This window comes from Bombus huntii, chromosome 14 (genome assembly GCF_024542735.1).
Source record: "Bombus huntii isolate Logan2020A chromosome 14, iyBomHunt1.1, whole genome shotgun sequence".
NCBI classification, from domain to species: domain Eukaryota; kingdom Metazoa; phylum Arthropoda; class Insecta; order Hymenoptera; family Apidae; genus Bombus; species Bombus huntii.
The window spans coordinates 5,438,947-5,451,281 of NC_066251.1; the positions used below are offsets into that span (position 1 = coordinate 5,438,947).

The following is a 12,335-nucleotide window of genomic DNA, read 5'->3' on the forward strand; positions in this document are numbered from 1 at the left end:
TTCACGTCGCGAACGGATTACAGTCTACCAGTTCTAGGAAAACGATGGAAAATCGTTTTCAAGATCGTCAAAGGTTTCAGATCGTTCGAGTAGACATCGATACGCTTTATTCTGCTCGGTAGTTCCTTCCATCGGTATTTACATGTATTCGTGTAATTCTTTTATCGACAGTGTTCTATGGGTATTGAAACATGCGTGTGAAAGCAATTTTTCGAAATTCGAAGAATTAATCGACTAGTCGGATGAACATTCTATTGAAATTTCTGGCAGAGTTCGTGTCTGGAAATCGACTTAATTGGCAACCAGCAACCGGTCACGCTACGGATACAATTCATTCAAATGTTATTCAGCTTTTTGAGCGTGACTGGGGCTGGAACGCGAACAACCCACTTAAGGAGCGCTGTATAATATTTGGCCAGCCACGATCTCACGTGGCCAAATCACAATTGTAAATCAAGCCTTAGACAATGCCCAGACACTTTACGGGGCGAGATTTTACCACGAAATTTTACAGAAAACACTCGAACAACGAGCTTGATTCTATTATACTTCTCTCATTTGCGAAATTACAGTTATAAATTACGGTCTAATTTTTAACGCTATCGAATTATTAAACGCGTCTTGTCGGCACGTAAGTGAGATCATTGACATGGTTATTTGCACGCTTTTACTGCGCTTATGATTCATAGCACACGTTAGATTTGTATTGCCAACGAGACACACCCTCGACCAGTTGTCTTCTATTACAGACTTTTATCACGATGTCTTCTATATCTCTGCTCACAGACCGTTGCAAACACTAAACACAATCTTCCCATTTAGAATTTCTTTCGACATTTTTCTTCGAAACGTAACACTGAGGTAGGATATTTGCGTGTTCAGTTCAGGGTTAACGGACTAAAAATATTTAAAAGCAGGCACGGCCGGGCATTTTTGAATGTATAATTTATCGGGACGAGGGCAGCGTTTACGCGGATTCATCGTTGACTCGTTGATATTACCATGGTAAAAATGCAGTTAGCGCACGGTCTCTATGTTTAGACGATCCACGGTCTAGCCTTAGCGGAGTCGTAATTCTTCTCTTGTCTTTGTTGCACGTAGACGAACAACGTATCATTTCCCGTTGCGCAGACTCTCGCTCGTCATGTTTAATGCGATAACAGCTAACAATCAGCCGGGTCTACGCACGCGCGTATGAAAATCACCGACGAGGAAAGTGTTACCTTCCCGGTCCAGCTACAATCGTGTCTCAAGTGGCGGAATTTCGTTCGAACCAACTTCCAGTTCAACAAAAAATCAAAGAAAAAAACATACAAGATGTATAAACTGGACAATGCATCGTTAATTATAGACGGGAGAAATTTTGGAAAGCGAGGAACGCCTCTGTTATTTTCAGTTTCACAAGCTGTGACGATAAATTCAGTAGACACGGCCGTGACTGGTCAGACACGCTCGAATCTGGAACGCAAAAATCTTGTCGCGCTTCAGACATCGTTACAAGCAGCGATACCAGCATCGATCGAATATCTCGATCGACATTCGCCAAGGTAATTTCGCTGTTCGTGCGCACTTTCGATTCCATCCGGAATAGATAATCCCCGTTGAAGTTGCTCGAAACTTTTCCTTGGGAAAACAAGAAGAAAATCATGAGAAATAAACACATAGTTGCGCTACTTTTCTTCGTAGTTTCCAACGTGATCCCCGAGGAGGTCCGACTTGCTTGCTTATAATCGTCAACTATGTGTTTACGGTCGTCATTTTCAGTTGGCCGAGCGAGTATTTACCGGACGATATTCAAATAATCTCGATCATTGCTCGCTCGAGCGAGTCGAAGCCAATGAGATGACCAGCGAGATCCAATCTCACATTTATTATCCTGAACCGCGGCGGCGGCGGCGGCGGCGGTAGCTTCTCTTCTCTTTCGTTTCCACCCATCGTCCTTTACCTCTGCTTTCTTTTCTCTCGTTTTTTCAATTCTTTGCCTCGTGTCTCGACCACGGTAGCGAGTCGCGGAATACTGTAATCAATACAACCATCCGAGATCCTGGTGCACGCGTCCTGGAACATCCTTCGCGCTCATTCCGTATCGAGGTCATCGAGAGAATTTTTTCCCACCAAGCTCGTCGTCACGCGTGACAGCCTCGCGAAAAGCGGTCATCGGAGGACTCTCGGCAACATATTGTTTGCAATAAACGTTTTATTAAGACATACGGCCGTCCGAGTTTAGAATATCAACATCGGGACATCGAGACGCGATTGTTTCTTAGGAATTTTATAAAATTATAGAGATTAGGTTCCAAAGAAGATCGAAGCGAGAAAGGTATTTAGAATGCCAGTGCGATCGAAGCGCGTTTATATGACGTTTAGGTTCTAAAGGAATTTGGAATTTTGTAGATTAGATTCTAAAGAAATATGGAATTGAGAAAGGTATCTGGAATATTTGAAACGCAATTCCTCTGAAATTTTATGGAATTTCAGAGCTTAGATTCTAAAGGAAGGTAGAATTAGGAAAAGACGAACGCGCTACCTATTCTTATGAGATAATATTTGCTCGTTTGTGTATTGGACAGACGAGCTGCGAACTTTTAGAAAGTGGAAATTACGGATAGACGCGCAAACCGGTGGTTAAATGCAGCTACCGCGAGATCTAAATTTGCAGATAGCGGGAATTAAAAAATGGCGAACAATTACCAGAGCTGCAATGCGAGCATTATGTTATGACCAGAAAAAATGGCTAGGTTAATCGTAGATTAGCCTTTTATGCCAAAGAGAGTAGTTGCCGGGCTAATTATCATCAGCTAAGGATCTTGTTCTTTTCTTACCGAGCGGCGAACACTTCTACGCGCCATTTTCGTATCCCCGGAGAATGTAACTCCCGTAGTTGTATTTACAGTTTACTTAATTTCAGCAATTACAGTGTTCCAAGTAACGAACGTTTCGTTTCTGTTCCTTGACGGAAAAGTCTCACGTACCCCCGATTCTTCGACTCATATTACGACTTCTTTTTAAAACGGTAATTATTCCCCGTGTTCTTTCCCAGTTTTCACTCGCTATTTTTCGTTCTTTCTTTACAATCGATCCTCTGGTCACAGTCCCGTTAAAAGCAATACAAAAACGCCAGCGGACCGCATCATTCAACGTAGTCACGTTTCATAACCTCGAAGAGTGTTCGAATGCCCCGTGACTAGGATTATATCACGGTTTCAATACCGAAACCGATCTTGAGCGTTTAAACATCGTTCTTCAGACATCGTGACTGCGATAGGAACGGATCCCCGGGTATTTCGACACATCCTTCTTGGTTATTAACGCCACATTAGCATTCAATGGGGTCCATTAATTGACTGCGAATTGCCTCTCACGAAGATTGTCTATGGTCGGAAGAAAAAAAAAAAAAAAAGAAAATAGAGGAAAGAGGAAGAGGTGTTACGCAACACGGTATACTTATACGTGGTCTGTTTTACGTTAGACAAACTTGCAGAGCACCTTTGAAAATATCCAACAATGTTTTTCCAACAGGGAATTCGTCGGGAATGCGAATTGACTTCTTTCTCGGTCGCTGGAAGATCAGCTATGGAAGATCGACTATACTTCCGGGCGTCGGTTAGCATTCCACCGTCTAGAGGAGAATCGTGGTGCCATACGGAAAAAATTTCTCTGGACTCTCCCGTGTAGTCCGCTAATGGTCGTCAAGATCGACGATCCGAAGTCTCGATCGACGTGATTTTTCCGGAGGATTCGAAGCGGATAAAGGTAACCGCATCGAGTCGTGGCGCCTCTTTTGCCGATCGCGCGCGGCCTCCTCCAGCATTCTCTCTCTTCATCCTTCCTGGCCCGAGATAACCGATACCTCGAGCAAACAGCCGACGGGAAGCATTACGAGTACCGTGATGCTTACAATGTGCTCGGCTCTATGGATTCAACTGTACTTCCCCAGTTCGTGCGACCTTCGTCGTAATAGCCCGAGGAAACACCGTGCGCCGAATGGATTTCATTTCGCCAAGTAATTGCGAGGGAGAACTACTTCTTGTACGGACCACTCCTTTATCTTATTTCTCTCCAGAGAAATATTGACTGATAAAACAAATCAATTACCCACGCGTAAACATTGAAAGAATATAGATGGAATTATTACATTCCCGGATCGTGATTTCCAGGAACTCGTTTAAAATAGAATCGAGCAGCTTTCTGTCTCCAAAGAATATAGACGGAGTTATTACTTTTTTAAATTGTAGTCGACAGGAATTTTTATTTTAAGTAGAACAGAGGAGCTTTTTGGAATTAAGAAAGATGGTGAATTCTGTCGAATGTTCTAATTCTGATCTTTGTGCTCGTAAGAAACTTTGCTCTTTTTATATTTAGGGAACGGAGAAAAATTTCACGATGATTCGAGTATTTAATTAGAGAATAGAATTAAGTACTAACATTGATGCCGATATGTGACTAAAATATTGTTCAAGTAGTGGAACTACTAAGTGAGAGAAAATGAAAGAACTCGGCAAATCAAGGATGTAGAATTCCTAGAAAAAGGAGAGACAAGAAACGAAGAGAGGCATAATCGAGAACGTATCAGATTGAGTGTTTTATCTGGATGATCGGAGTACAATCGATTTGAAAAGAAACGTATACCATCATAAAGACAGAACTTTACGTAGGGAAGGAAGAAATTCCATGTTCTCGCATATCCCGCTAATGGCCTGCTCGAAGATCAACGACGCTGGATCGACGATCGGTGGATTTTTCGCGGTGCAGATCCACGGCAAAAGCCAACGAGGACACCGACTCGAACGAGTCATGGCGCCTCCTCGAGAATTGCATTACCTATTCACGGGCGGAACGTGCGCTCTCGCATGGTGCACGCGACCATCATCCTCTCGTGTACACGGCGAGCCAGCCATGGCGTTGTGGCCGACGAGTCTTCGCAATAACGGGCCGATCCAGTCGGTGTTCGCAATTTTCGAGGAATTAAAATGCTAGGAATGCCTGCTGGAAGGAACGCTGCGGTGCAAATTGCACCACGGCGACATTTTAAGCGGTCGGACAATTACCAGGAACGTTTCCTTCCCCGGACAGTTTATTTTATCGACGTTGCTGAAACGAGAGGAAAAAGTCTGACAAAGTGCAGAGTCTCTCTAACGAAGGGTCATTATAAATCAGGCTGCATCATCGGTTAAATCAATCGCGTTTTACTGTTACGCGCGAAAGAAACACTCGCACATCGGCGATGATTCGATTGTTGCAACTGTTCCACGTCGCCGACCCGATTTCCAAGCCTGCGTTCCAGAAACACGTTCGCCTCATCAGGGACACACCGCTGGCTCGCTAAAGTAGAATCGGTTGATATCACCGGTGAACTTGGCCCTGTTCGAGCTACGTGCCATTGAACCTCTCTGTGTGCACCATGGCGAATCGTCTCGCAATTTCGTGTCGCCATGATTCGCTACTTTCTCCAATTTTCTTACGTCGCCGCGCCGGGGAATACCCGGCGGAAAGCTGGAATTCCTTAAAGGACACCGTGACTGCGTAGCAAGCGCACAGAGAAGCTGACTCGCGCAAGCGAGAAGCGTGCAAAAGTGCGTGCGTATGCGTGTCTAACCGCTCGCGCGCGGGTCAATGCCTCGGCTGTCCTCCTCGAGTAAGTATCTATCTACTCCGTAGCTACCTCGGCTACTACGTTATGCTCGTACACCACCGCTCAAGATCGCCGAGCTGACGAGCACGCGTTCGCAACCGCGCGTTCCGTATGCACGGGGCTGACGTTTCCGCGAGGCGGCCCCCTTTGACACGCGAAGAATCGCCCGTGACCGTACGGAGCCCCGGTGAAACAACGTTTTTCAAGATTAATGGTGATGAGCACGGCCGGATTGGATGCGCCGCGATTCGTTGACAGCACTTGCTGCTGACGCTGCACAGCCTCTGGAAATCAAATCTGCGATTCGCCAGGACGGCACTTGTAACCTGCAGGAATTTTTATTAGATCTCGAAGCTGCATCTTCGTATGACTTTGATGTTTCTTTGATCATTCGTTGAGAGTGAAAGACACGCTAAAGTAAAGATTAGGTCGTTTCACCTAATCTTTCGAATTATTGCGACTATAGTGAAATTGGCTTTTCAACGCGCGAATTCTTCTTTGGTTTATCAGGAGAAAATAACTTTATAAGCGAGCAGAAATTAGAGCAGGAAGGTTGTCGATCTTTGGTATTCGGATCGTAAAAGGAACGGCTGAATGTTATTTAATGAAAGTAATAAAGACTGCTGCGCGATTAATTTGATTTAGACAGGTTCATCGTCTACGGAGTTTTCTTCTGACCGATTGACGGTACGGAATCTGAAATTATCCTCGGCGATGGTTGCCGATTGTGAAGGTAAATCTCGGTATTTTACTCCCTGTCAATTAATTCGAGAAATAAATTAATCCTGTTTAACACGTAACAGGAATCGAGGATCGCACCATAAACTGTTGATAATGAAAGTAATCGTAGAATCGCATATCCTAACCACTTCCAAGTTTGGTGAACTCGTATTTTCCGCTGATATACCCTGGATATCCTCCTGTTCACAATTATAGTTACGCGGTTATTACGTTAACACGTGTACAACGACAGGTCGGCGAATATGGCGCGAGCGCAGTATTCAATTAAGCGTCGTGCGATTTAATTGGTGTTTCGCGATAATTATCGCGCATTAAAATATTAAACCAGAGATTGTTAATTCTCTTAAGATGCTCTATATAGCGGCGCGATAAACCTGGCTAAGGAAAGGGACGAAGAAACTGCGAGTTTAAAGAGTTTTAAGCACACGACACTGCTATCGTTAAAGAACACGTTTTATTACTTATTGCACAAGAATGGTTTCGATCTCGAAAAACAAATATATATATGTAACTAATTCAATGATCTAATCTTCATCCGAAGCATCTCTCTAAAATAGTCGTAAACATAATGTTATAAATTTTTATTATGAAGATCAACTTTTCACTCGATGCAGAACCACGACGAATACGGGCATAATCAATACACCTACAATATGTAATATATTCAGACAATGCATTTAACAGCAAAGTCGTGCGTCCGACACACGCTGAAGCTGGTAAGAAAGCGTTTAACAATTTCAGAAACGCGACAAACGTTCGCACCGATGATCCAACCACTGAAAACCAATTTCAACCGGCCGGATTATAAGTATTATAATACTTCCAAGTCATTATCATTGATAGCCATACTTATGGATGAAATTACCTGAATCGGCACGATTTCAGGCAACCCATAAGGTCAGGACGATCTCTCGACTAACATCACCAGGATATTTCTTATCCAGCATGATGAAGAAGGAGTAGCAACCGGCCCGCTTTCGATCACTCGATACACGATCGTACACCGCTTCGTGACCGTGGCACACACACATACAAATACACAGAAGATCGTGACTCCTATTATTATCGTGGCTAACCCACAAAACGAAGCATCCGCGCGGTCTGTGTCCCTGTATCGCGCACCTTTTCCAAGCGGAATCGCGTTGCATTACGTCGCACCCGACCGTGAAACGACGATCCACGCTTTCGTCCAGGTAAAAGATTATCTGAATAACAGGCTGCGCGTGTTAGATGTTATCGCCACTCTGGGCCCGACCATAAATACTTCAATCTATTAAATTTCAACCACCGACGATTAACCAGCCCGCGATCAATAGCTCCGACGAGTTTATTTTCGGAGAAAATTCTAGGGTGTCCAAGGTTTGTTGCTTCATCGTGTCGAAAGAGAGACGTTTACGTTGAAATTAGTATGTTCGTACTGCTTGAGCGCAACAAGTAACGTCCGTGGTGACTGACAAAGAGGCATATTTTGGTCGTTCGACTTTTACCGTTCACCTGTCGACACGAGGGCCCATTATCGATGATTATTCGCTCGTACACTGCAACGCTGTCGCGCAGCGATGTGACGACGAATCGAAGAGATTCGGTTGATATGATATTACAGTATATAGAGACAGTAATCGGTGGGACATTTATTTTTCATACTTATATAGAGATTATCCCTAAGTAAGTACCATACGGAGCTGTGACACCGGTCCTCGAAGGAGACACGCGTCTGACCGCTTATATCTGATGGATTCGACACAGTGTCACAGATAAACACGCGTATTAAACGAAAGTTTTACATGTACGAACAAAATCACATTGCGTTACATTACAAAGAGCAAAGATAGTACTTGTGCTGTTCCAGTGTCAAATTCCCAATTATACGTAGTACGAATCTAAATTTTACGTAACAGTTGTACTAAATGCAGAACGTGTGATTCGTATGTTTGAGATATTCTCCATACAGTACGATCTTAGTAATATTTGATCAGAGGATAGAACCCAGGAGATTCTTGCATATCTCAGAAAATGGTTAATTTATCAATTAAAAATTTCATTATGATCTTGTAATCTACGAGTTCCATCTGAATATTTCCGTGAAAAGGAGCCTTGCTACTTAACAAACACAGGTTAGATGAATATTGAATGGTTAAAGCTGCCAACATAGAAGGTTGATTAGCAAACTCAAGGGACGCGTGACAGTGTATTAGGCTAATTCGCAAGCTACCCTCCGGAACAACATGATTATTCCATGGCAACGTCGTGTACGATTTAATGCAAGTCTAATCAGCTTGTGAACCCTTAATGAGGTGCGAAAGCCATTAATTAACAATAATTGTTATTGTAAATTCGTTAGGCTAATTGGCACTACTTAAGCGAGTTACTCGTTCAGGACGGATGGATCGGACCGGGATAGATAAGAATTCCTCGTAATGGCCGGGACGACTTCCTATAATAAATTGCATCGGCGGCAGCCGTGAACCGTGTAATCCGGCATGATCTAGCGGAACTGAAGTTTAGGCCGGACGCGATACGAGTGTGATTGAAACGACGAAGCCTCTGCATGCCTTCGTCTCCGTCGCGGCGGAACGAATGAGCGAGGTACCGTTTAAGAATTCCGCAAATAAGATTCTCTCGAGTCGTTCCATATAACGCATGGCACACCTGATACAGAATATCAATTGCCAATTAACCGTAACGTTGACGAAAAGGATAGCTTATCTCTTTCAGGGTTGCACTGGAATATTGTTAAGAAAATGTGCAACGAATCGAATGAAGAAGGAAAGGAACAAAAGCGATTGTAACAAACTGGTTTTGTATTTCACGCTTCGCAGATTTTTATTCGATCGAAGTTTCACTCTCGCGAATCTGTGATTCGATCCATATAATTTAATGTACTCGGTAAATGACTAATTGTTCCAGTATAAGGAATTATATCTCTTGCATCGAAGATTTTATTTCAATGCAAATTTAATCTCCTTCTAATTTCCAAATTATTTCGGATACCAATTTTTAATAATTCCAAACGCTTTATTTCGTATGGAAGGCAAACGATTAAAATGAGCAATTCAAACCATCTTAAAGATCATTAATCCCTTCCTCGTGTTGCTCGTACCAAGATCTGCCTGTCTCGGGATAGACTTAAAAACGAAGATATCTATCTTGACATAGGTCTAAAAATAAAATTCGTTCTTTTTATGTGTTTCAGCGAGACGGACATGGCTCCGAACGCGGAGGAGGAGTTGCTGGTGGTAAAGCCGTGGGGCCCACAACCGGAAAAGGTATGTCAGTGTGTCTTGAATCGAAAGGATTAGCCTGACGAAGACGAAGATCTAATCGTTTAACCTGGACGATGATACGACGCATATTAGAATATGAACAGGATGCTTTTGATTAACGTTATCGATTTATCGTTCAACGTTCGGTCAGTAAATACAGTACCTATAAGTAGGTAGGCGTATATTTCGCTTGTCGGTCGTTTTGTGTTTACGACGCCGTGAGAACTGGCGTTCGATAAACGACCCAGAAATGTGTTAAAGGAAGGAAATTATGAGTCGTTAAGCCCGTGGAAACAGCTTGTTTTCTATCATAATCCGTGCACTTCCAATCTATTTGTCGTAACCAGTAAGTGCAAATAGCTATATTATGCATACATTGAGGTTCCTGTACACTATTTTTCGCTACAATTATGGATCAACTAAAGGGAGAAGATGTACGATCGGGGAAATCGACGAGAAAGAAAGATTACTGAACTTAATCGGATTTAATTTTGTTTCCAATAGATCCTCTTGCGTTGATGTTCAAAAGTATTTCCTTCTTCGAATTTGTATCTCTCCCGTTTGCATCTCTTGAAACGTGGAATGCTGATTTATAATGCGAATGCGATTTCCGTTCAAAATAAATGGAACAATCTACTAGGCGAACAGTTTCATAAATATAAACGTTCGCGTAGTTTCGCTGATGAATGGCGGGCATCGCATACCATCCAGCCTGCTCGTTTATAAAACGCGGTTTTGTCAAGCTGTCGTCCTGTCAACCGTTTGATTATTAGCGCTCGCCTCCGAATCGTCGGGCCGATCATTCACTTTATACTTAGCCGAGCCACGCTTTTAATACCCAGGCATGCATTAACATGCGCCAACCTCGGATGCATTGAATTCTGCAGTTCGTAATGGCTCCGCCGGCATTTATACGCGTCGTGAAACTGCGAGGGAGGTAATAAGTCACGGATAATATGATTAATATCGAGGAGAGGCCACGGTGCATCGCGTTAACCCCTTCGAGGTGCACATATTTACACTCAAGTTAAATCCTTATTTTTGTGCCCCGTACAAATGCGTGGCACGTGATTAACGAAGATAATCCAAGGCGATGCGACTTTTTTTTATCTTTCAAGAAATCTACGGCAAAGAGAGGGAAGGTTGCGTAAAAAAGTATCTTATTCCCGAGACGTGTTCCATTCGTGTTACGACTGACTCCTGACCTTAATTATCGAGAGACCTCGTTGTCTCTCTTTTCTTAATATTGCAAAAAAAGAAATAACGTGGTGCCGCTAATGAGAGATTTACGTCATCACAATAGGATGATTAACGAGACGAGTCGAGCGTTCCTCGCCTAGACACCCATTGGAAACTGTACTCGAATGTTCGTGAAAGTCGCGACTTTTACCAACGTTCGAAGTCTTCACTCTAATTGAGAAAAACGCGGTGCATACGCGCCAGTTTGAAATTGGATCAAGTATAAAGGAGATTCTCTGTTCACGAACTTTGCCGTTCTCCATTCTCTACGAGCGACGAATTTCTTTCCTTCTCCTCGAAATAGTGGATTACTACCGAGTAAACGACACGAACGCATTGACAAGCGAGTACTCATCGAGCACTTACGTGAATCAGGAAAGCGTGACGTCCTCGTGCAGGTATGTAGGTTACGTACGTGAGTTTGTTTTGTTTCGCATGAATCCTTCTAAGGCCATCAAGTATTCAGAGTAACCTACCGCTCTTTTTCGTCGAGATATCTAATTACTCGCATAATTGCTACGCTTACGAGTAAACCCTTTCCTACCCTAACGATCTCCTTCTCGTGAGATCCCGTTTCGTGTTCATCCGGACGAAAAAAACATGAGCCATGATTGATCTATGCACACCTCTACTCAATCATGATCGTCGTTAGACGATTTACGTGCATGTCCGCGCGGCATCGCGCATCCCGGAAAGGAACTCTAATTACTTTATCGTTTTTCAAAGGATACATCGTTACCAGCGAGCCCCGTATTCATCAAACGATGATGGTCCATCGGCGTCCTCCGTCGATTTCAGTAACGAACGAGCGTATGATTGATCGCGACCGTCGACGACCTGGAACATCGTCTATTACGTCTAAATAAATTCTGTATTCCAGGTGCAGCTCGAAATCTTCCGCGGAAAGAGGGTCGTTGGATCGTTAGGATGCGGCTCTGCTTCATTTTTCGCGGGCAAACGGCGGCTAACCACGAGATAGAAACTCGGTTTCACGTTTAAAACCGGCCAATTAACCGCGCGTAGAAAACCACAATCGAGCAAGCGGTTTTGTTCGGTGTTAAATAGTATTCGTATCCCTAGATCGTCGTTTAGGAAGCGGCTGAGTCGACCTTCGAAGCAAATCGGTCGATGAATCGTACCTGAGTTCTCGATTCTGTGCTACTGGACCGAAATACGTCCGAAGGCGTGCGATGAAGCAACTTAGGAAGGGAATACGGGTTTTAATTATCTTAGAGGCGTAATTTAGAAGCGGCTCTAGGCACTTGTGGTGACTCCGTGAGTCAGAGGCGGTAAATTAATTTCCACGATCGATCCCGCATTTCAACGAGGGATCGGTCCCCACGGCTGCGTAACCTATGGGCCACGAGGCGATAATCACTATAATCTTATCGATTTATGGTTTGAAGCGCTGTGAAATTAACTTCAACCCGGCTTCCACTCCCTCGCATGAATATTTCATT

At 43.6% G+C, this 12,335-nt stretch overlaps 1 protein-coding gene across 2 annotated transcripts in view; it reads left to right on the plus strand.

Moving 5' to 3' along the window:
- Positions 1-12,335, plus strand: part of LOC126873282 (uncharacterized) — a 47,869-nt gene that overhangs the window by 19,742 nt on the left and 15,792 nt on the right. For both annotated transcript variants that reach the window (XM_050633999.1, XM_050634000.1), the window contains exon 2: positions 9,567-9,639. In XM_050633999.1, the coding sequence (XP_050489956.1) occupies positions 9,567-9,639 (73 nt within the window). The remainder of the gene's footprint in view (positions 1-9,566; positions 9,640-12,335) is intronic.